Raw genomic sequence first — 24,964 nt, 5'->3', positions numbered from 1 at the left:
TCCATGCCCAGTGATTTTGTTACGTTGAAAACTTCTTCCCTTGTGTCTTGCACACAGTGAGCTATATTCACAATAAATCAAATTAAAAGCTTCAACTGCAAGTAGACTTTGTTCCACTAAAAAAGCAGAAAAATGTGAACCAGTGAAGTGTGGGAAAAAACCCTTTGGCTTTCGAGTGCTTTATGCAAAGACAAGCAGGCGTGCCAAGACCCAGCACGCCAGCTGCGGACGTGGGGCCAGGCACGCGAGGCCCAGCCCATTTACCACCAACAGGCCTTTTTTCTCACATACCATTTCAGATGCTATTTCTTCTCATACACTATGCCAAAGATGAATTTTCTCATCACTCTGAGACCAAATTTTTTTATCATTTATACCCTTTTCAAAAGTGTTAATTTGTGTTTGCACAGGGGAGTAAACAGAAGAAAAATAAGGCAACCCCAGAGTTAGAGAGTTACAAGTAGACTACTAAGGTTTTCAGGAACCTGAGGGAATTAGTTGCTTAAGTGTTGCTGAAACTCAGGTCTATTTTTGTGTTTCAGAATTTAGTATGTCTTCCAAAAGTTTTTGCCTAAATGTGAATGACTTATCAATTTTCCAGTGTTTCATCTCAGAATTATAATTGTCTTCTAAGGAACGGAAGTCATTTGGGAAATTACTTGTAGAGGAGCAGGGGTAAAACTTCAATTCAGATTTGAAGGGGTTTTTGTTTTGTTTTGTTTTTAATGGCCTATCTTTAGTTCTACTGATTACTTATCCAGTAACCAAAGGGGGAAGTCCTTCTAACCTCCAGCAAGAGTTTTTTTTCGACTCCCACAAACACCCCAAACAACTACACGAATGAGTTCGATTTGGTTATTTCAGCATCCCAACACTTTTCATAATTAATTAAGGAACTTGCTGATTAATTTCCAATATCTGGATTCTAAAAATCACTACAGAGGAAGGTAATAAATATTCTTGATAACTTGCATCAAGTAAATTCCATGAGAAATATGTGGGTTTTTTCTTTTGACTAATTCATAGGTTAAAAAAAGTAAACTGCTCCATTAACCAAGGTGGCCAGCAGGACACTTACTATTGAAGTCTAGAGAACAAATTCAAACTTACAAAAAGCAGTAGCAGCTCCAATGAAGAATACTGTTTCTTTAAGCTCTCTCTGCATTAACTCATATAAAGTCAAAAACTTAACCAACACTGACAGACTGAAATATGATTCATTATTTCACTTTTATCATGAAATGAACAAAAAATATTTCATATCTATTTCCACCTAAAAGCTTATTCAAAAAATAAGGCTCACTATCTTTTTATTCATTAAAGTTCAAGTGTTCCTGTGGTTCAGAATTTTTTCTGCCAAATTATGTAGATTACTTCATCATAAGAGTTCAAAATCTTTTTTCCGAATGTTACACTATTACAAAGAGCAAAAATCTAACCCATATTTACTTGGATATTTTGGAAGGAAAAAAAAATTTCTGAAGATATCCATCAGTAGGTATTTTTACACAACAATTTTAATTCAAGTTTCTGCTTATCACCTACACACTCATCAAGGTCTTAGCAAGTGACTTTTACTGTCATAGTTCACCACAGTTTTTAGGTTTCATTTATTCAGTGAGGCTATGCTATGGGTCAAAGTTTAGTAATTATATCTGATTAAAAAAGAAACAAAACTAGCCACTGGCCTCAATAAGGAAGGGGGAATAGATAAAAAAAACACTATGGGCTGCTCCTCAGCAATGCAAGAGAGCAACTGCATTCTGCATGCTTACTCAGTGGAGAGTAAATAAGTGGTTATGCAGTAAACTACTCAAGTTCCCAGTTTAAAAGAAAACAAATATTTAAAAAGAGTAGCTATCAAGCAAGCTATCTTAAAGGACTTGTAGCACAACTGGCTCCAGTCACTTAACCAGACACTGAATAATCAGAAGAAAAGCAAATAATGTCACCAGTATTGGTAGCATAGGTCTCTACACAAAACATCAAGCCCCCTAAGTGACTTCTGCTCAGGTTGAGCAAGGGTGATTAGCTAAATAATACAGCCCAACCTTAGTTGCATTTAAACAAGAAGTGGCATAATTCCAATGAACATTCTGGGACTTGAACATTTACTTGTCTGTGCTGTTGGCATGGTAGGTTTGGAGAAAAGCCAGCAATTTCACAACTACTGATCAAGCCAGCAAAAAGGTAAACAGTGAAAGCTGCTGTTTTCCCTTTAGATGCCAAAAACGCATGCTTTTTATAAATTATCTCTGATGTGCTGTAGCAAGCAACTATTACATAAACAGCATGGACTGTATCATTGGGCATGAGCATTATAATACAAAAGACATCCCAAACTTAAACCATTTGTACAGTAACACTTGCTTTAACATTTGTCATATACTTGAAAAAATAATTTTCCATCTAGAATCATATGTTTCTATGATTATAGGAGGAAAGTTGCTGTTATTTTTCAAATGGAATAACCTGAAGAATAAAAGAATCACGCATAAATTAGCTGGAAGTTACTATAAAAACACCTGATAAGCGTTTTTCTAACCAATTTTTGCCTCAGTAAAGGGACACTTTTAGCATTCCCTGGGAAGAGGGATGTGAAGAATAGAAAAAATATTGTTTGCCACTGTACTTGAAATATTTAAATGATTTCAGACCCTACAACCATTAGTACAGCTTCATCTAACTGAAATATTCAATAGTCTATGGAACCAGAAGACATTTGCATGAAAACACTTAATTCCATTCAGCTGAATGAATTTGGTAATGAAAGTGGTTTGTTAATTCTGCAATTTTCAACTAGAAATAGGCCTACAGTTACGCAGTATGTTCTAGAGCAAGTGATGATATTCATTTGGCCAATATTAAGAATTTCTGCAGAAATTGCAAGGACCACAGAACAACCTGTGCAATATAAATAAGAACAAAAAGGCAGACAGTTTCTCCCTATGTCTCAAAGTTTTGTCATACTGATGCTCACTTCACCAAAGGACCCACTCTTACCCACTTCAAAATATAAAACCTTCCAACAAGTAGCAGAATATCAGATGAACATAATTGTAGTCTGCCTTGAAATGAGACATAGATGTGCCACTGAAAGTCAGAAGAGTTAGTAAGGTAACAGGAGATCTCTGTGTTAAAGAAAAACAGCATATATGTTTATTTAAGTAGCCCTGTAAAAGAAATATGTGTGCCGATTTCATAATCTTCATGTGTAAAGATAAAAGCTTTATGAAGCCTGGTGTTTAAGTATGGTTGTGCAGCCTAAAGGAATTTGTCAGAACATAGGCAACGAAGGGGATGGAGGATTTGAAGTCACAGAAAAAATGACGTGATATAACATAAGTAAAATATAGGAAAATATTTAAGCAGGCCTTTGTCTTCATTGCAGAGGAAAGGAAACCAAATCATGACAGAAGTGAGCACAGCACTTCAATCAGCACACAGATTCAGAGCAACATGGGCAGGAACAATAAGAAGAACAAGGACTAAACAGAGACGTTCTATTTATTAATTCAACTGATGAAGTCTATCTTTTATCATTGCAACATCTATAGTCTAATGAACTGGTCTTCTTCAAAGCAGGACATCTGAAGAATTAGCATATGTTGGTGTAGATGGTAAAGCATTACAACACTGCAATTTATCTTCAGGTTTTGTCAATGCTTCTCTCACAAGTATATCATCTAAACATGACATTTATTAAATTCATCACTCGGAAGGTTTCATCCATCTTCGCACCTTTATCTTTTGCATTTTCAAAAACTGGCTCGAAATGGAATGCAAATAAAGTTACAAATTTTTAATCCACTCAGATGCTCTAAGCATCATTTCAGAAAGCTTTAAAAAAAGCACCTGCTCAGAGGTCTAAAAAGAAAATATTAAACCATACACACACAAAAAAAAAAAAAAAAAAGAAAAGAAAAAAAAAAAAATACCGATGAAAATTCTCTGCAAATGCTTTTTAGGAGCCCAGCGTATTCTCATTTTGGCAGAGTTTTTAATTCTGATCACCTCTTTTCAAATAAATATCTAGTATGAAAATTGTCTAAGGCACAGGTCCACTTACAAAGAGATGATAAAAAGTTAATACTATTCAGTTCACAGAGGACACTAACAAAGAGGCCATGAAACATTAAGTTATCCAGAAGCACTCACTGAAAACTTCCATCTATACTTCTCACAAAAATCAAGAAGTTGCAACTTAATTTTAAAAGGTAACAAGGTCAAAAATAACCAGGATAAGATATGCAATCTATGAGGGGCTCAGGGAAAAAATTTACAGACTTCAGTGTTACAAAGATTGTTAGCCACAATTAGATATTTTTTGCTCATTGGCCAAATTTGCTCTGTGTGTTGAGAGAAGACACATTAACAGCAAAAAATGTAAGACTATTTGTCCCTCATGTTCTTATTTGGTTAAAGAGCAAGAGAAAGCATTGCAAGAATTGCAATTTAAATTTTGTTAGCTTTTGTGGTCTGAACTATTTTCAAAGGAGGTTGTAAAGAAGCATTACATCCTATGAGCATGCAAAAGATATGCAGCTCTTCTGTCTTGTATAGAAATCTAGGAGCTCTTCCATAAATGTAAAACAAACTGGCAAGAGAAAAGTTTGCAGCGGGGACACAAAGTGGTATATGTTGATGTAAGCAGAGCATGTAACAAAAAACAGAATCTTAAAAGAAAAAAACAGTTGCTTCCAAGTTTAGCAAAAATTCATGCAGTATTAACTTAAACTCGCAGCGCGCACCCCCCCCCCCTTTTTTTTTTTAAACCCATAGGAAAATTCTGCTGCTTTCAAGTTATAAAATGAAAATTTATGACATTAATAAAGTGGTGGGGTTTTTTTTATTTTGATTTTTGTATCTATGTTTTTTTGAGAGGTTTCTGGTTCTGGTTTGGTTGGTTTTTTTGGTTCATTTGTTTGTTGGTTGATTTGCTGTTGTTTTGGTTTTTTTCTTTCATAGTTGGGATGGAGAAGGGGGGAATGACATTGTTTTGTTTACTCCAAGCAAGCATTACTTGAGTACAGATGTAGGAATATTGCCAGAAATCAGACCTTGTGGGATTGACATTCTTACTGATATACATTGCACTGTACGAATCCACAAATCTTTATAGAAAAATGGAAAGACAAGTTCCTGCCTCCTGGCATGTCAGCTATACGATTAAAATAGAAGGGGAAAAAGAGAAAAGAATACGCAGGGATGGCTTATAGTGAAAAAGATAGCTTTCTGGTAAAGAAAAGTGTCTTTGCTTTTCCTCTCTATTAATTTAAATGTAATTACCTTAAAATACTTATTTATATTATTTTCCTCTAGAATAACCTTAGGAGGTTCTATGAAAATTCTGTACTCCACAAAAACAAATATTTGAATGAAAAATACCGTGGTTGCTTGTATAGTTTTTGGACCTAAGATAAACTTAAAAAGCTCAGAGTGGGACAAGAGCACAGAAGATAATCAGTACAAGAAAACAATTAATAAAGTAAACTTAATTGGTTGCAGCAAAAGTTAGGAACTGCTGTCCCTAATTAACTTGTTAAAGGAGGAAGTAATTTGGGCAAATTATTATGCTGAATCAAAAGCCAAGCAGAAGCTGGAAAGTGATGCAAACAAGGGCAAAGAAAGAAGCAAGCTCACCCAACTTGGAAAGGAACAAAAAGCTAGCAACAAAATCTTGAAGCAGAAGCCTGTTGAAGAAGAGTAGATGAAGTCATGTTGTAATTCAAGCAGTGGGAACTGCATTTTGCAAGGATCGTGATAGCAATGCCAAAAGAGGAAAATAGAGCAAGATAAGAGGTTGCATAGCTTACATGAAATATACGAGACAAGAAACTTCACACAATTATGAAGTAATTCCAGAAAAGAATGCATCAATTTTACAAAAGCAAATAGGACAATTTATCAGAAAGCTTCTCCAAATAATACAGTTACACTTTTCAGAAGTTATGATGTGTTCCAATGGCTTTTCTGTTTCATATATTATCAAGTATGATTCTGTACGATTCTATATGAAGTTCAGGAAATCCAAAAGTATAGATAGAGGGGGAGAGCTCTAATTTCCATTTTGCCAGCTCCAGCACTGGCAAATAATCTCTAGAAAGACTAAGAGAAGCTGGATAAGGGGGAGAGTCAAAAACAGTTCTCCTATTACATGACTAGCTGGCTGAAATGCACAGATTCACTGCCACTAAGCGAACAGGTACAGGGAAGGGAAAGCATGCAAATACTGAGCAACAATATTTGGCATTAGCAGTGAGGGATGTCAGAGAAAACGACAAACAATGCTGAGCAGAGTGGAAAGAAGTCAAATGTGAAGATAACAAATAAGAGTTGTTTGAGGGAGCCTGAATGGTAGCTTAAGTCACAAGAAGTCCTTGGAGCAGAAGGAGAATGGAATGAGCACAAAATGTTGATAGCTAGGGAAGAAACCAATGGAGTAGAGCAATTGATTAAAAGATGACAAAAAATTGGTCCTTAGGTGTGGGCAGCAGTGATACATCAATCATATTTTTGTGAATATTGAGTGGACAGAAACCATGGAAACCGAAGAGATGAAAGTGGAAGCTGAGGCAACACAGTTTCAGCAGCTGAGAGAAAAATATAACAATTGATGTAGACATAAAGGGAGAACCATGAAGATGATAGATGATAAGTCATACATTAGGTGTTACTTTGAGCAGTGTACGATTAAAACCAGAGCAATTTCTTGCTGTATAGGACATGGACAAAGAAATTGGGTTTGACCTGTAACAGTTCAGTCTCTTGCTTTTTAACATTTCAATTTAGCAAGAATAAAAATCCCCATGAATTCTAAATGCAATTCTAATTGTACTTATAAATGGTAGTTTCAAAAGTATGTATGTTACAATAAACACAAATTAGGGGTAAATTAAACCTTAATTATATCTAGCAAGTTTTATGTCCTAATTAAAATTGGTATTCTAACAATAAAAATGACTTACCACCTGAATTAGCTCTGCCACAATTGTCTAATCTTCCTAAGCATTCTTTGTGCGCTCCAGCTCCACACTTAGAGCATAAATAGCCTTGATAAAATGTTCCCCTGTAAAATAAAATTAGGTAGTGATACATTAGAAGTGATAAATTTTGTACACAAAGAAGTAAGAGACATAGCAGAAGGTAGTAGAAGTCATTTGCTGTACTGCATGATCATAGTCCTTAAATGCTCAAGAAATAGTGACAACTGACAAGCAGCTCATCAGCTTTTTGTCACTGCTAACCATTTATAATTAAAAAAAAAATAAAATCAAAACCAGATAGCTCTTTAGGACTACTGGTTAAATAATCTTCATTTGTATTTAGCCCAAAGCAACTCTGGCACAATGAGCTTGAAACTGTAGCGTTATCTGAATTATCCTACTCTGCAGCTACTCTCAGTTTTCCTTCAATGGGAATTTGCCCAGACAACACATAGAACAAATTCATTTTGAAAAACATGTAAGTGTGAATACATATTTAAGTACTAAGGGTTTCATGGGTTATACTGAAATACTCTAGACTTCAAATTTGTTCATTTAAAAGAAATACATCTGGGTTCACTTTGCTTAATAACCAGAGCTGCTAAGGAAAGAGTGGCTTTACACATTCTCCCATTCTCCTTAATGAATTTGGAGTCTGAGCAAACTGATTCATTTTCAGATTTGTGCATTGCCTTAATCTCAGGTATGATCCACTGAACAGCTAACAGTTTTTTACATGTACTTCTGAGCAATAATATGTGTTCTGTCTACTGATGTGTCTGCTTACTCTTCACCGTAGACTTGTCAGGATAATTGTGGAGACAGCCAAGTTTGGAGTGACCATGCATCCTAGTTTAACATGTCATCGTCAGCTGCAAAGACAAATCGGGCCTCATCTATGGAATACACGATTGGACAAGTGTAATCTGAATGAAACATACAGCAACTGCTACTTACTACAGCAGTTACTAGACTGCTAGTGCTTGAATGTGTTGGTTTTTTTTTAATTAAATTCAGAAGTGTATGATTTATGTGTCAGAATACACAAACTTAGAGATGAATAAGTATTTCAATGCACTCGGTTCCATTTTTCAGTTTCGTTATTTTTTCCCTTATTGCTACACAGGAATGCAAGACTGTATGGTAAGAGTGTAGGATATAAAATTATCCTTCACAATAGATGCTTCTGAGATTTTATCTCCACATAAGAAAGATCAGGCACTAAGGTTCACATTTTATTTCAAGAATTTACAAGTTTAGCATTCTGAATGTTAAAATGACAATGCCTTTTCATAAATTGTTTTGATGTCTTATTGACCTGTGCCCAGTAGGCTCTCCATACTAAAATACCCAGGGACGTGTCTATATACTATAAGGTAACACTTGGGTGTGTAATATACCCTGGAGCAAATTGGCATGCCTATGCAGAACAATGCAGTTTCTTGCAGGCTGCGTCCTGAAAACAAGACAGTCGTTTCTCAGTAACAGCAGTTAGTACAGTAACAGAGACACAATGCCTCAACTATTCCACTTCAAATTCAAAAATGAGGCATGCCATCTCTAAGTTCAGGATGTCTGCAGCATCCTTCATAGTCACTTAGAGCTTATTGCACTGAGCAAAACGTCTAAAAAATATCTCAGAAACTCAAAGTCAATACAACTGTTCAGTAAAAAAGGTTGCTAAAGGAAAACACATTTATAAGGCAAGAAGGAACACACCTGAGATTATTGTATTCCATGTCTGTGCTTAACAGAAATACCACCCATGTGTCAAACACTCTTCCTACAATGCTGTGGTTACATTTTTCTAAATGTAATAAAACCTTGTATGTGCACCTGAACCAGCCAAGCTTTACAGAACTTTTGTAACTCCAGCTCACACTGTGAAATTTACCATTCTATACAAGTACCATTAAACACTCCATGTTTACAAAAACAGAGGTAGCTTACCGAGAAGTCATTGGTGTTCATGTGCAAGCATACATGTATTTCACAGGAAAGAGAACAAGGAATTTCTCAATTTGAGTTACCCTTAGAAATCCTTGCTCATGAAAGGATTAGCATTTCTTATTTAGCTTTCCAACATCCATTTTCAATTTGTCTACATACTTCTATTTTAGCAGTGGCTTTGAGAGACAGCTATTTGCTGTTTCACAAAGCAATCTCCCCATATCAAACATTTATGAACATCGTCATCTGCCTTTTTTTGAAGAAAACATTCCATCTGTCCTTGAGACTGGTGGTCTACAGCAGTGGGACTTGTGGCTCAGCCCTGTTCATCAAAACTATACAAAATGGTCATCATTTACGCTTGCATACAATTCCTGTGCAAAACAATGTTCACAGGAAGATTTAACAAAGCTGCCTTCTGAAAAATGGGGTAGCCCCTTGATGTCTTGGCCTTTCAACAGCATTCCTTTTAATATTTTGTAAATTAATTATCAAAATCTCACTAACACTGTGTGTGATGGACTTTATGGCTTGAGTGCCTTTAATATGTAACCAGCTAGCCATATGTTTCCATGTAATGCTTTGAGTCAAATATCACCCCAGGGGGAAAAAAAAAAAAAAAAAACCCTTAAAAATCTTACCTAAGAAGCATTTGACAGACTTTGCAAGATGTCACACGACTGAAAGTATGCATTTTGAACTCATGAAAGCTTGTGTCTGCATAATCTGGTCGTATGTTTGACCTAAAATAAAGAGTATTTTAAAATCCACTTTGAACCATGAAAATTTAGAACATAAAGCACTACTCACAGCAAGAAATCTGAATCCAAGAACAATTAGCTTTATTTACACTTCAATGATTTTCACTGAAGTGAACAGGAAATATGGAATTTATCGTACATTTTGAAATGAAGACTGAATTATTACATTAAGCATACTTGATCCTTAAAATACCTCCCACAAATCATTTTAACTCCCACAATAACTAGATCATAATTATTACATATCAAAACTGTCTTCTGCTTTTTATTCCTCTTCAGATAGAGATATTTTATGAAAAAACACTCATTTCTTCCTTCTCAAATATTCTGTTACACGGATACATGGATCTTCAAAGAAGTGTAGCTCACAGCTTCAAAACGAATAGGTGAGAAAAATGTAACCAGAAAACCTGGGACAATTAGGCCACAAGAAGGCAGCAGTATAACTGATAGCTGATTTTTCATCTTTCTTTAATTCAGTAACATTCTCAAGCTAAGAAAATATGACTACCTAAAACAGAACCACTGAAATATTAGAGTGCATAATAGAACTCTAGATAACATTAATTTAGACTAAACTAGACAACAAGAATGTAAGTAGCATGCATTAACATACTTTAAAGATTATTTATCTTGGAATGTTTAGGACAGTATAGATTTCTGGTACTACTTCTAAAAACAAAGGAATTCATGATGCACAGGAATTAAAATATTATTTTAAAAAAAGAGGATAAGAGTGGAATAATCCACAATACTCAAAAGAAAGACCAGAAGCTTTTCTGACATACAATTATGAATTCAGGCATTTAAGTCGAAGATGCTTATTAGATAATTTTCATTTTTACGTATAATAACTACTGGACTAAAACACAGACCAGCCACAAAACGTAATGAAACAAATATGAGTAAATATACAAGCATCAATCTCTCCAGGATTGAATGAAAAGACTTACGAAAAAAACATTCAGAGAATTTAAGCACCTAGTGTCAGAAAGGTCAGCCTTCTAATATGCCTGCTGAAAATGTATGTGCTGAAAAGAAAACTGTATTCAAAAAGAAAAGGGGATTTTTCCTTTATGTTCGAGAATAGCCTTTCAATTAGTACTATTTTAACTAGCTCACTAGAGTCTCCTTTTTCTATGCAAGATGTCAATACAACGCCATCTACTAAAAAAGCATGGATATTACTCATTGAGAGGATAAAGATATAGGTGTCAAGATATCAAATTAATACACCATTTTTCAAGTACAACCAAAGAAAAAGGTGCATCCATTACACTGGAAGAAGTAAACCCTAAAAAAAAAAAAAAAAAAAGAAAGAAAGAAAAAAAAAACATGCCCAAAAGAAAAAAAAAAAGACAATCCCATCCTATACATGCAGCTTATGGTTAATTCAGACTTAAAATTCAGTACTTAAAAATTCTCTTCTTCTTCTCTCAGACTAGCTTCCTCAAAGATTGAAGTACATGCAAACTATTGAAAATATAACTCCTACTGACAAAGGTGATACACAGAGTTCTTCTATTTGTAATGGAGTTTCCTTGTATTTTATAAAGGCAGACAGTTTTATTTTGCAATGCTTCACAGAAAAATTCATTGAATGGGAAAAAAGCACAGCCCTAAAACAGCAAACAACAAAGCTTGTGGCAGCCACTCACAGAAGAGCTGCCACAAGACTTTCCACCTTCTGCCCACAAACTAACTTGTTTTATTCCACTTGTAGACTTAGCTATCAAATTATAATGTCCTAAATAAATCAGAAGGATTATGGAGTTGAAATCCCTACATCAGCTTTCTCTTGTCTGTTATTAACTACAGAAGGACTTGCATTGATTCCAAATACTTCTCAGATCTTAAATATTGCAAAAACATACAATAAAGACCAAATTTCTAAGTCATATAAACTCCACCATGTTTCAGTTGAGTGATTCTACTCCACAGATAGCTAAAATAAATTCTCCATCTAAACAGATGTTCTTTCTTCACCACTTACAAACCTTTCCTATTCACATCTCATGCATTGTTTTGCTTGCTAAAGCCAAAATAGCACAAAGATCTTCTGAATCTTCCACCACCCAAAACACACTATTTTCTCTCCCTTCACCCATCCCCCTCAGTGCCATATTACTCAGAACTCAAACAACAAAAGTTTACATCACACGCACATTATTGAGTCTGGAAGGGACTGCAGCCTCAGCATATTGTAGAAGATCCTATGCAGGAAACAGCAGAAATCAAAAAAAGAACACTTATACCCAATCTCTCTTCTTCTGCACTTAAAAAATAGTTTCAAATACTTGCTTCAAAATGATCCCTGCCATTACATTCACTAAGAGCAACATTCCTGTTTCCCATGCCTTCTTTTCTATTTTAGTAATCATTCGGACTACCTGGCTCTAAACTGAGGTAAAACAGAAATGGACATGCATCAGGAAAATATGTTCTCAAATTCTGAGTCTGCTGCATTTCAAACAAAAAATGCAGCATCTACAAGGATTCTGTTTATAAAGAGGTAATTTAATAAAAATATTACTGTTTGGATGTATTATTGGTTGATTCATCTTAAACAAGAATGCTTTTCCTCACCCCTCAAAAAAAAAAAAAAAACTTTCACATACATAAAAGCAAAGTTACCAGTTGTCAGCATCCTGGGAAAGAACAGTGCAAAAATCAAAAATATAGTGTTCATTCTCAAGGCGGAGTAACAATCTCCACATAGAGAATTAATTAATGGCAATTGGAAAGATAACACTGCAATAAAAAACATACGTGTATTATCCACTGTAAATGTGGAGGTGGAATAAGGAAAGCTTTATATAAAAAAAAAAAAAAAAAAAGATTATTTCAGGGCTAACTGTGGACAGTTTCATATTCTACCATCTGATCAGACTGCATTATAGCAAATCCAGTTCTGTAGTCACACACTACACGTCGTGTCAGACAAGTCTGAGATGACATAACATCATACACTGTAACGGTATATATCAAGTTACAAGTCTATGAACATGAAGTCTGAAACTTAAAGAATCTGGGAGTTTGACACTTCCATATTTTACTTACCAGCAATTAAAAAAAATAATACATAAAAATATTTGGCATCTAATACTTGCTCTGTGATAACAAAAATTTTGGACTAAAGAGTAAGAAGAATTCATCTGCCTATGCCCTAATTCCACAAAGATCATGAGAATTTTTTTCACCATAAACCTTTCACAGTGAACAGTATACACTATTTTTGGAATTTTTAAACATAGTAAACAAAGCTGGTAACTTCAGAAGAAAAACAGTAGTCACTGCACAGCACACACCTTTTCTGTCACCTCCAACCATACAGGAGCACTTGTAGTTACAGCACTGAAAGCCCTCCACTGACACTCTGAGAACATAGATCATAGCTACTATGACGACACAGTTCAAAAATGCATCTCATTTTTCAACCTACTTTTCCTTTTTACTTCCCAACAGGTAGGGATATTTCAAAACAGAGAAGAAAATTAATAGTAAGCTAATATTAAGTTCAATACTAAGAATATTGTCTTCTTTAGAAGGAGCATTTCTTGCCAGAAAAAAAAAAATAGGAACCCACGCACAACTGTTATAAAAATTTAAACATATGCTTAAAACAATTTCTGTGACTAGCATTAGGAAAATCTAATTTAGGACTTAAATTGGGTTCCATTTCCATCAGGCAGAGTGGGACAGAGTCTCCATTCCAGATATCTCATAGTTTGCTCAGCCCTTCCTCCACAGCTCACATCATCAGGTGCCACAGGCTCATCACAAACGAAAGATTTTATCCACCTTCTGATTTCCAGCAACACTGCTAAGTGGTTGGAGCAGGAAATTATTCCTAAATCAGGAATACTTTATCTAGGGTAAATAATGACAGAGAACATGTTCATCATTTCCTTGAAAAACTGTCTCTCTTTCTTACAAGCAGTCTGTGGGGAGTCAAAAGTAGTTTCCCTTTTTGTCTTCTACTTTTTCCCCAGGCTGTTTTAACTCCTACGTTCTAGCAGGGACAGAATGTCAGAATACAAAACAGTGAATCTGTAATTAAGAAAATTTTTCAAATTCTCTCCTCAATTCAGCAGTAGAATTTTTGTAAGGGACAACCATAAGTGCCCTCTCCCACACAACGTGGATCTCCATTACCCTATTTGCTCCTTGGGCTGCCCCTGAGCCTTTTGAGTAAAGCTTTCTCTTTCCAAGTTATTTGAAGAATATTAGTCCCACTGGGACCAATTCACTGCTACACCACCAACCCACATGCTTGTCTTGCTAGTCTCCTTCGTCATTTGGACATTCCGTTCTCATCCTTTCAAAAGCCATCAGAACGACCATTCAAGGAACAGAATGACCATCTGCTTCAGTCAGCCCTGCATCTCAGAACACATCTTTTGTCTGAAAAGTCAGCAAAGCCTGGTGGAAGAAAGAATTAACCAAATATCTTACGCAAGCGCTCTCGAATCATGGAATTCCAAGCACACCATTTTTGCCTTTGAAATATTCCTCTTTTGAAAATACCCCTTGAAATTTGCCGTGCTTCTTATTTCTATCAACTTACCTGTCAGAAAACTAAATTGATGCATAGGCCACCCTGTCTTCAGCCACCCACAGTTTCCCTCAAACTTTTTCACCCGGAACTAATTCCAGGAATAATTCACCTAGCTTAACTGCATGACTGGCCACCCTAACATTACAGACAGTCCAAAACTATCTTGTGAGACGGACAGACATCTACATGCCTCTTTCCATGCCTACAGACAAAGGAATAAATTCTCTTTGCTATCTTATCTCAAAACACCAACATATTGTGAATAAAATGCAGCAGTTTACATTATATTTTTATTACTTTCTTATGACAATTGTAATAGTAGCTCAAAAACTTAAAGTAAATCCTAAACTTCAGGACATAAACATGTGGCAAACAAAACACTAATAGTGAAGTTCAAATAAAGCAATGAACCTTGGCAGTCTTGAAATATCTAATTACGTAAGCTTTATGGTTCACTTTAAAAACTCAGTTTTGACCATCTTGGGTCTAATGAGTTTCCAAGATGAAATCCACAAAGGAAAGAGTACAAACTGAATACCAAACAAGTGATATGGGATGCGTTACTGTCATTTCCCTGTTTGATCAAAACCATAGTCTGCTAGGGAAACATGAAGATCACAATACCTGAATACCAATAGTATGTAACAAGCATTTGGCTACCATGTAGCAACTCTGATTTTTATCAGCATTCTTAAGTTTGTTTATTTTCAGCAAGATCTATACAAAAATATCTTTCACAACAGGAGGTCAGGCTAAATAAACAAATTGTAATTTCTTCAGGGGGCTAGGCACAAATATGCTTTCTTGTAACATCAATTTAATTTTCTCTACCCAGTTAAGTCTTATAAAATAAAATACATCAAGAAAAATACTAAAATCTCAGCTTGAAAATTCTTCTCTCTCCAAAATGAAGCATGAAATTATTAAATATGCAATTGATATTGATTTATGTCCCAAGAAATCAAATAAAGAAAAAGTTAGAATTGTTTACTGTAGCTCTTCACATCTTCCCCATGTGTAAAACAGGCATATGGACACTGCAGTCTTCATTTCCAGAAAAGCAATATTTGTCAAGAGAAACAACGAAGAATCCTTACTTCACAAATTCTAATACTGATTGCATCTTCCCTTGGATGTTGTACTTCTTCTGGAGATCCCTAGAAGATTTACCCTTCATATATTTCAGTTTTAGCCTTACTGACTTAAAGAGCTGTTGTCTGAAATTTGTTTCAAATAGACATACTACTGAAAGACTGCTGCCTGCCAACAAGCAAACAGAAATGTAGAAAAGGAATATTATGTTGATTAGATTAATTCTTACAGTAATTTTAAATTGTAGGTAATAAATTAATGCAATGCAAATAACATGAGCACTACTGAAAGAAAAAAAAAAGCACACAAAAGAGAAAAGATGGTATCACAAAGCATTAAGGATACAAGCAACTATAGCATTGGAGCACTTGGAGTCTTTGGCCTCTTGGTTACGGGTATCAAGCTCTTCACACAGCATTATGACAAGCAGAAGCAGCCTCACCAGTTGCAGACACAGCAGAAGGTTTCATATTGTGATTTCATATTTTGCAGGGGCAGAGGGTTAAAGGAAGAGGCCTGGGAACACTAGGCATAAAGAAAAGAATCTCCTCTTTTATTCTAAATCTAGTTAGAATTTACAGGTAGCCTTAACACTAGCAGTTAGAAACTGAAGTTTAAAAAGTCTCCCTGCAAGGTCCACTGCTGTTCTCTAGTAACTTGCTCTTCCATTTCTCCCATTGCATTTTGAGAGCCATTTCTTTTAATTACTTCCCTGGGAGCTTCTCAGTACTAGGTAGATGTACCTAGTAGACTTCAGCAATAGGACCTGCACAGATTCCCACCCCCCCCTCCCCCCCCGCTCCTTCCCTGGGTCAAGCCCACTGAGGTGTTGATTATACCCATTACAAACACTTCAATTAATGTTGAAAAATTTCTTTTCTTGAGTACTTAATTAACAACTCAACTTCTCCCTCCCAGTCTCTAAGTAATTTTAATCTAAATGTATCTATCTCATTTGGAAAGAAAATAATGTATTAGAGGAAAAACTTAATGAGAGATATTTGATATTCCTCAGATTTTTCCAAATCACTTTTCCACCACATGAGGAATATTTATGCTTCACTGTAGGAATCACAGCACATATGAAAAAAAAAAAAGTGAGAAACAAATATATCATATTCAGACTAATGCAAAAGTGACCATTTGCAAACCAATGCACAGTGACCTCCTTTCAAAAGTGAATTAGCAGAAAAACAAGGTCAGGTATCAACAACAGCAGGTGCTGATTTAGACACCGTTGAGCAGATCATTTCTTCTGTTACAAAAATGCAGAAAAATCAAAGGCATTGTAACGCTGACTGAATTGAGCCATTATTCCCAGGAAACAAACAGTAAACCTTACAGATATTATTGAAGTTTAGATACAATCTTCCAGATGGCCATAACTCAGTAGGATTGTCAACTTAGATAGAAGAGGAATCATCTCCTCCTGCATGTTTGTGCAACCTGAAAAGCTGCAGGTACATAGCTATGAGTGCTCTAGGGCTGGGAGCAGGCTGACCTGCAAAGTCGCAGGTTCTGGGGTTAACAATATTCAGTCTTCCCCAAAAAATACAATACATCTTGTGCATGCAAGGAAGGGGGATAGGGAAGAGTGTTGGGTTGGTTTTGTATTTATGTTTTAAGGAGAAACGTAGGTCAGGTTTTGAAGCTAGTGTTGTCATATCAATTATTTGAAGAAATACAATACATCAGGAGAAATCAGGAAGGATTTGTTGTATATAGATCTTCACAAAATAGAATGGAATTTGAAAAGCATTATTATATTTAAAAATGAGTAGCAATTCCATTTAATTAAAACCCACCTTTGAATAATGATAACAAAAATGCAATTGCATGAAGTATCACATAAAAACTCTGTATTTTTAAGTTTTGAAAGAAGAAATACTACAGGAAGTTCAGATAAATCTCTATACCTTGAACTCTCCTCAACATCTAACTCTGAGTTAGACATTTGCATTTTAGTGCTGTTATTATTCTGCACTCCATGTTAAGCTTATAAGAATTTAAAATACTCCATACAGAACTATTCAGAATTACGGACACTGTGAGCACAAACCACTAAAGAAAATTTTACCATGTATGTGACATGAAATCTGATGCTATATTCCTCCAACATAACGATAAAGAAAAAGGCACAGATAAATATCTACAGATAATAGAAACTTTCATTTTTTCTTACCATACTATTGGTTGAGATCACTGCAGAGTATCAAACATAAATCTTCCCTAAGTATTTAAAGTCAATAATTTCTGCTGGCAGTTAACGACAAAACAACAATTCTAAGTTTAATTTCCCACTTAGATGCCCAGGTGACCAAATTCCAAAATTTTAAGCACCTTAGAACTTTGCTGTGTCAACTGGGTACTAACCAATAAAATGTAGCTAACATCTCTGCATTTCTGCTAGTATTTCTGCTGTCCATGATACTGCTTACGAAATAAAAAACTATATATGTCACAATCAAACAAGAAAAAAAGCTTCCAGCCACACCTTCAATAAAGAATTTCACGTAAAGTTTGTCCCCAAACATGTTTGGCCTCACTCCCTGCTTTGATGCACAGTAGACTTCCGTAAGAATCACATTGCCCACAAACCACTTTTTTTTTCCCCTTGTGTTGAAGTTTCACCATTTCAGATGATCACTTCATACAAAGGTTCTATCCAACGTAAAGGCAGTTGTGTAACAAAATAAAGTTAAAGTGAAAGGCATAAGATACAAATAAATAATTATTTCAGTATCTTTACAAATTTATGATTCTTATGATTTACTGTAAAAGATTAAGAGAAAACACTGTTCTTAAAGGGTGTTCTCACTAGGCATGGACAATGTATTTCACAAGGTATGTGAAATACATATTTTTAAATGCTTTTAGCTCCCTTTCCACTTTCTTTTCTCAAAAAGCAACACTGATTACTTACAGTTAATTCATTGTCTCTCATCCAGTTAGGCTGTTACATTTCAGAACCATCTTTGAAGATGCTATTTACTGAATTAATCAATCAATCAGTCCTCCATATGTTAATACTCAAATATTCTGGTTTGTCACATCAAAGAGTCACCATCAAGAATACACGTTATATTATTAACCATGTCAAAGTAAATTGTCTGTTTGATCAAGAACAAACAACTTCTAAGACTTTCCTAGGAAATTCACTTATTTGATCATAGGATGAGTGGCTTTTTTTGAGATCAAGCAATTTACTGTTTTAACTTTTTGGAAATGTAATGCATTGTTTCAAACAAGATAATGTCTCTCCTTTGTCTTACTTTCAATTCACTTCTCTGAAAAGGATGAGAGATGGACTGCTTTGAGATAATCTGTTTCTGTATAACATCCATAAACAATGTTACCTATTAAGAACAAAGATCATTCACACTTTAGTATTTGTAAATTAATATTGCCAGTACCCTATATGCCTTAAACATTACCTGGCTGAATCCTGTAAATAAGAGCTTTAGGTTGGATTTTTAAGTATTAATTGCTTACCATGATAAACATTAAATGTATTATATTCAGTTAAACATGAATCTATGATAATTGTCTTTGTTTAGAAGTAGAAATTGTACAAGTGTGAACTGGATAGGAACAAAAAGCTGCAAATTTCTGGGCAAACACCTAAATCTGCAAAGACAGACAAAAAGGTAATGGGGAGCTTGCAGGGAGGAACAAGGACATCTGAACACATGGTGAGAGTATCAAGGACTAACATATAACCAACATTATATGTTTATAATCTATAAAAATAATTAGGACATCGTACAAAAATCTCTTTAGGTGGTATTACTTAATTTGTGAGATATGTTATCACTAACATCTTACTTCATGCTGATACAATTTTAAGAAATGCTTACCAATTTTCCTAGTAGTGCTCCTCACACATAATAAATTGTGAAAGTGCAAGACAGGAACACCTTTCATGCTTGTGAACTGGAAAATACAGTATCTAAACGGACTTATTTATAATTGTTTACACGCTGTTTTCAAAAACTGTTTCGCTTTCACATTCTGTGCTATTCTTTCACTGTGCTCTTAACCACCTACAAATTCTTCACACTGTTTTTGCTGTGCCTGGAATAATCTAAAGGAATCACACAGCTATACAGTGAATGGTTGCCTGTAACCCTGAAAGACATTTGATCACAAACAACTGGAGTCTTAGCAAAGCACAGGCAGCCATGAACTTGGTATTCATTTGTGCAGTACTGAATTATTCATACTGATGGAGAAGCCCTGGCAGACATTTGTTTATTGCTTTGGTAACCTACTATGTGAAGTTGGTGTAAGTGAAACACCTTTCGAGGCTATTTGGAAAATGCAGCAGATATCTAAGGCTTTTAAAGTGCTCTGATAAGAAAGCTTTAATTTAATATGTCAGTGTTCAATATGTCAGAGCTCAAATATTCTCTCAGAAGGAGTCTTAATGCATATGCATTATTAATACTCTATCTCAGGGAACAGATCTATTTAAGCTGAATCTGACCAATGTCATTAGTCACAGAGTGCAAATTTGGAAATAGGTAAGAGAACAATTTTCACCTAGCCTGTGTCACGTACCAGTATTCTATAAAATCTAGAAAACCAATGAGCTATCTACAATTTATGTAGCTTGCTTAATCTAAAATGTTATGTACGCACACCTATCAGATTTGAGAATGAATGAATCTCAAGAATATTTCTTCAATCAGATGATGTGTTCCATTTCCCTTGAGTTGAACAGCGTGAATTGATGTCTAATTGAAACAATTTTTCAGAAATGTGCTAGCTATACCTGAGCGAGCCACTGTGCAAGTTCCTTAGCTGCCTAAGAACTTAATACAGAGCAGACAAAATAAAAATAAAAAAATAATTTAAAAAAATCCTGCTTTTAAGGGTTACAGACCTTTCGTTTATGAATATCTCCTCTATTCGAATACGGGACTGAAAAAAAATATTTCAGATTCATTAATTCATGAGAATTACAGAATTCATCATGGGTTTCTCTCTTACATTTCAGGCATGATGTTAATACTGTGATTTCAGTAAAAACGTCAAAGCACACACTGCAATCGTATCACTTCTGAGGGCGACATTTTAACAAGGTGCATTAGAAAAGGCCAGTCTGCCTGCAAGATGTTTTTATGCATGTTTTAGTCTGTCAAAAAGAGATGTTGTGTAAAGACTAATTAAAAGACACATTACAACATTGTTGCATGAGGTTTTGCAATATTTATCCCATGCATTTTGAAATCCAACAGTACTAAACTCAAGTAGAAGCCCTGAGCTATGTAAGCCTGACTCTGGGCAGAATACTGAAGTAGACAAACTCCACGCACTCCTTCCAGCTTCAATTCTTCTTTGGTTTCATTTTTAAGTGCATTTCTGCACAACATGTTCCTATCTAGTTTGCTGATGGCCATTTTTAGAGTAGGCTACAAAGCACAATGAGGAAAAAAAAAAAACAAATTAGCGAACTGGACATTATTCAGGACAAATCAGTATAATATATGGCATTCTATATTATATTAATGGATTCAGACATTAAGTCAGTGTGAAAATGTAATACATGGCCTTTGAAGGAAAAGATTTCAAATGCCATCGTGAGGACGACCTCATAGAACTGGCTCCATGCTCTACTGTGATTAACAAACATTAACAAACTTAGCACAAAGTAATATTTGGTGGATGGAAGTAAATGCTCCATGTCCACATGAGATGTGTAATAGTAACTGACATCTTTCCACTATTTATTCTTTCATCTTATAATGAAAGAAAAAAGAATGAAACTTATTACAGCAATGATGAAAAAAGCAGTTGCCACATAAGACATTAAACCTGATAATTAGCCAGGTGAGTAGTTCTAAAGCCCAAGTAATACAGCTGAGGTATATACACTCAAATTAGAGGAAGACAATTTTAGCATTCAATTTCTTTTATTAAAGAGCTGCTTGCTTGAAATTCACTGACAAGAGATATTACACAATAGTTTGAGGGGCTTTTTTTTTTTTTAAACAAGCATTAAAAAACTCTGTATGAGAACTTTCTAGAAAAAGCAGTATCGACCAGCACTGCAGCATTTTATGTAATTCGTAGGTATGAGACATTTGTTCTGATTACTCTGGTTCTTTTTTTCCCCACACAGGAGGAAAAAAAAGGATTAGATGGGACATTTTACGAGAAAAACGTATCAAAATTGTTCTGCGCTTGCAACCAGTTTTTGAGGTTTTAATAGTTAGCATGCAGCAAATAAGCCATGCACAATCACATAGCTGACAAACTCTCAAATAAAGTCTCTAGCATGGTTGAGTAATTTGGTGCAGTAATTTGGCTGTACATTTCTATTAATATTATCTTGGATATGAAATGACTCTACGCTTAAACCAATGCTATTTGACACGCTAGATTAAACAAGTGCTCTACATCTAGTAAAGTCTTTGCAGTACTATCTTTAAAAAGGTGCTTGTTTACCCATACAGCTATAAGCTCATCTATTATTATTAATAGAGTTCCAAAAACAAAGTAGCAACTGCCCAAATTAACCACTACTGCTAAGTAGTGCTTCTTCTGAGGCAATAAGCAATTACAGTCTCTCTGTGCACCAGAACTTCCACTCACACCAGTGAGAGGGAACAGGACACACCAAAAGCAAACTAAACCAAGTGCATTATGCGGGTTCCCACTAAAACATATTTCAATCGTGTGGCAAAACCTTCTTGAATTCAGAAGCCAACCAAAGTTTCATCTTTGAGAGTTTGACTGCAATGTTGATGGGCGCTGCCCCAACGTCCTGCATCATTTTACTGCTCAGAAAAAAAACAAATCTCCCAGTAAACCAGAGTTTCTCAGACTGTACAAAATACACTAAAAAAAAAAAAAAAAAAAAAAAAAAAAAAAGAGCAGGGGCAGACTCAGCTTCAACATTGGAAATAACTGTGAAAAGATAAACAGTGCCAATACAACTGTGCTGCAGTTTTACTGTTGCTGAGAATGTAGCGTGTGTACTGGCTCCATCAGTCACCTTCACGAAAGTATTTGGAAAAATAAAATGGAGGTGTTGTTCCATTATGTATTATCTACATAAAGCAGTAGACACACAAAAAAAACCTACTTGTAGCAGAACTGCTATTGAATAATAATAACTTACTCAGTTTCATATTAACAGTAACCAGTTGTTGCCAGCCTCTCTCATGACAAAACAACTCAGAATACAATAACAACTACAACAACTGTGCAAGCCAAGAAGTAGAATATTTTTAATGGTTTAAGGTAGTTTTCTTACAAAGTTAACTAGTATGAAAAGTAGCACTCTGAAAATTGCACTGGGATTTCTAATATTTGCTATATCAAGTATGCCTAATGCATTCTGCCCATCAAGCTGAAACTAAGCCCAGTTTGCAATCCTGTGTTCTCCTCTATTTCATACTTCATCAATAACAGGAGCTTTCCAAATCTAGAGACAAACTCTCATCTCAGTTACACCAGAGCAGTGAAAGAATTATTCAGCTGATTTCATTGAATTTAGGTCTTGTTTACGATGAAAAGATTTTAACAGCATTTTTCTTGAAATAATTTTACAGGTACAGGAACCAAAGTAAGGTATCTTTACAGTAAGTGCTTTTTCAGCAATAACTATTATCACTGTTGCTCATAGACCAATATAAACTCCACCCTATGAAAGCAAAATTGCAGCCTAACATAATTATGCCAACGAGTTATTCTAGGGGGAGAAAAAAAGGCTTACTCTTGATTTATAAATTGTAAGAGAGATCCTAATCTGTTCTTTTGTTACATTCTTAGATTAAGACTTGCAGACACCTGATTTTGTTTATAATGCTATCCAGAAGGCAAAAGAACTGCACTGAAATTTCTGTCTGGAACTGTAAACATTATTTCTGATCATCAAACAAGCATCTAATGCAACCCTTCTTAACTGTGCCATTTTTGCAGTCTCTGTAAAATTTAAAAATAAGAAGTATTTTGTCCAAGAAAGTGGTAATTATTATTGAGTATGATAAATAACTACATACTTTTAGTCATGGCTACTTTTCAGTGTGGAATTACAATACTAGAGTAGGCATTATTCAATAAGCAATGACACCCCAAAAAAACAAATCAAATCAACCATCCAATTGTTCAGAAGTTGGCTTCATTTTTTCCCAAATTCTTGTACCTTAGCACTGATTAGAATATCATTATTTCTATATACGCTGAGGTATGTTTTGAGAAAGCTGCTGTGGGAAATATGCTATAAGATCAAGCCCCTGCAACAGACTAGGTGAAGGTATAAGAGCTTCATAAAGTACAAAAGCTCCACATTTAAATCTCAGTGGTTATAAAACAACAAAGAAAAAGCATTGGCTGATGCAAATCATACCACTGTATCATGTTACATGCTAGCCCTGACATGAAGTAACTCTGCTCCTCCAGTTCCCATGCTTCTGCATTTCAACCTTTAATCACATAGGAAGAGGTTAACCCAGAGGCATGGGTTTACAAGAGGGATGATCATCTGTGCAAGACAAGGCTGGCACCACCATACTCGTTTTCAATGAGAAACCTCACAATCCCCAGAGGAATGAGCACCACAATAACCTGTAAGCCCTGCAGGCCCATGTCTCTCTGCTCACAAGGCAACTGGCAGCAGCAGCCCTCCTTGCAAAGGCACATCCAAGGGCAGCGCTGAGAGGAGGTGAGTGAGGCGGAGGGGCTAGACCCAGCTCAGCACTTAACTAGGAGCCTCAGAGGAGCTGCACAAGTGTGCACAAAGGATGGGGATGTCCTCAGGCACTAGAGACCAGAGAAAATAGAAAATAGAGGAGAGGGCAAGAAAACATGCCTGCATAGAACTAAAAAGATATTTGAGAATAAATGAGGAGGTGCTCCTGGGGAAAACAAACAAACAAACAAAAAAACCCACAAGAAACTTAACTGACTCTTACTGATCTCCTTTACTTTTCTGTTCTTGGTTTTCCGGATTTTTTGCACACAAGTATGAGGTATGAAGTCTGAAAATCAATCAATAGTTACAGAGCTAAAGCTGAAACATCTGAGCTCCTCGTGATTTCCTTACATGTTCTATTCTATGTTTAACTAAATATCAATAATGACAATAAAACAGCAGGGACAGAACACGGACAGAAAGATAGGAAAAGGCGAAGTATGCAGCTTTCTACACACTCCAAATCTTTTCCCATTTCTCACTACAATATCGGTTTCTGCCAAAATTTATCATCTCTTTTTTTTGCCAAAATCAGCAAGATCTTCATGGTTAGAGGGCATCATTATATCTGTCCAGCTCAGGTTGCCTTCCCTTTTATTTTCATTTAAATCATTAACACTCATCATACTGAGGTTTTGAAGGAATATATATAGCTTATAAGCAAGTTCCAGTCATATCAGCTCATAACAGCTTTTTTCTCTACTCCACAAACCTTTGCAATCACATCCAAAAAAAAAAAAAAAAAAAAAAAACTTATTAATGCTATCTCTCTATTTTCACAGGGATTATCTCATTCTCTCCCACACTTTGTTGCTTTGTTGTTTTTGTGTTTTTTGTTGTTTGTTTTTTAAATAAAGCACGCATCACTTTCTCATTCAATTCTCTTGTTCACAACTTTCACATGTAATAAGAATAT

At 35.3% G+C, this 24,964-nt stretch overlaps 1 protein-coding gene across 4 annotated transcripts in view; it reads right to left on the bottom strand.

The window, feature by feature from the left end:
* The window catches only part of VAV3 (vav guanine nucleotide exchange factor 3), a 180,967-nt gene that overhangs the window by 51,723 nt on the left and 104,280 nt on the right, over positions 1 to 24,964 (bottom strand). For all 4 annotated transcript variants that reach the window (XM_042874005.1, XM_042874001.1, XM_042874003.1 and 1 more), the window contains exons 16-17: positions 9,578 to 9,679; positions 6,969 to 7,069 (exon numbers count right to left, since the gene is read on the bottom strand). In XM_042874005.1, the coding sequence (XP_042729939.1) occupies positions 6,969 to 7,069; positions 9,578 to 9,679 (203 nt within the window). The remainder of the gene's footprint in view (positions 1 to 6,968; positions 7,070 to 9,577; positions 9,680 to 24,964) is intronic.

Source organism: Lagopus leucura, unplaced genomic scaffold, assembly GCF_019238085.1.
Source record: "Lagopus leucura isolate 7727_CA_CO unplaced genomic scaffold, USGS_WTPT01 Super-Scaffold_100009, whole genome shotgun sequence".
In the NCBI taxonomy this organism is placed as follows: Eukaryota; Metazoa; Chordata; class Aves; order Galliformes; family Phasianidae; genus Lagopus; species Lagopus leucura.
This window is presented reverse-complemented; position numbering and strand designations above follow the sequence as displayed.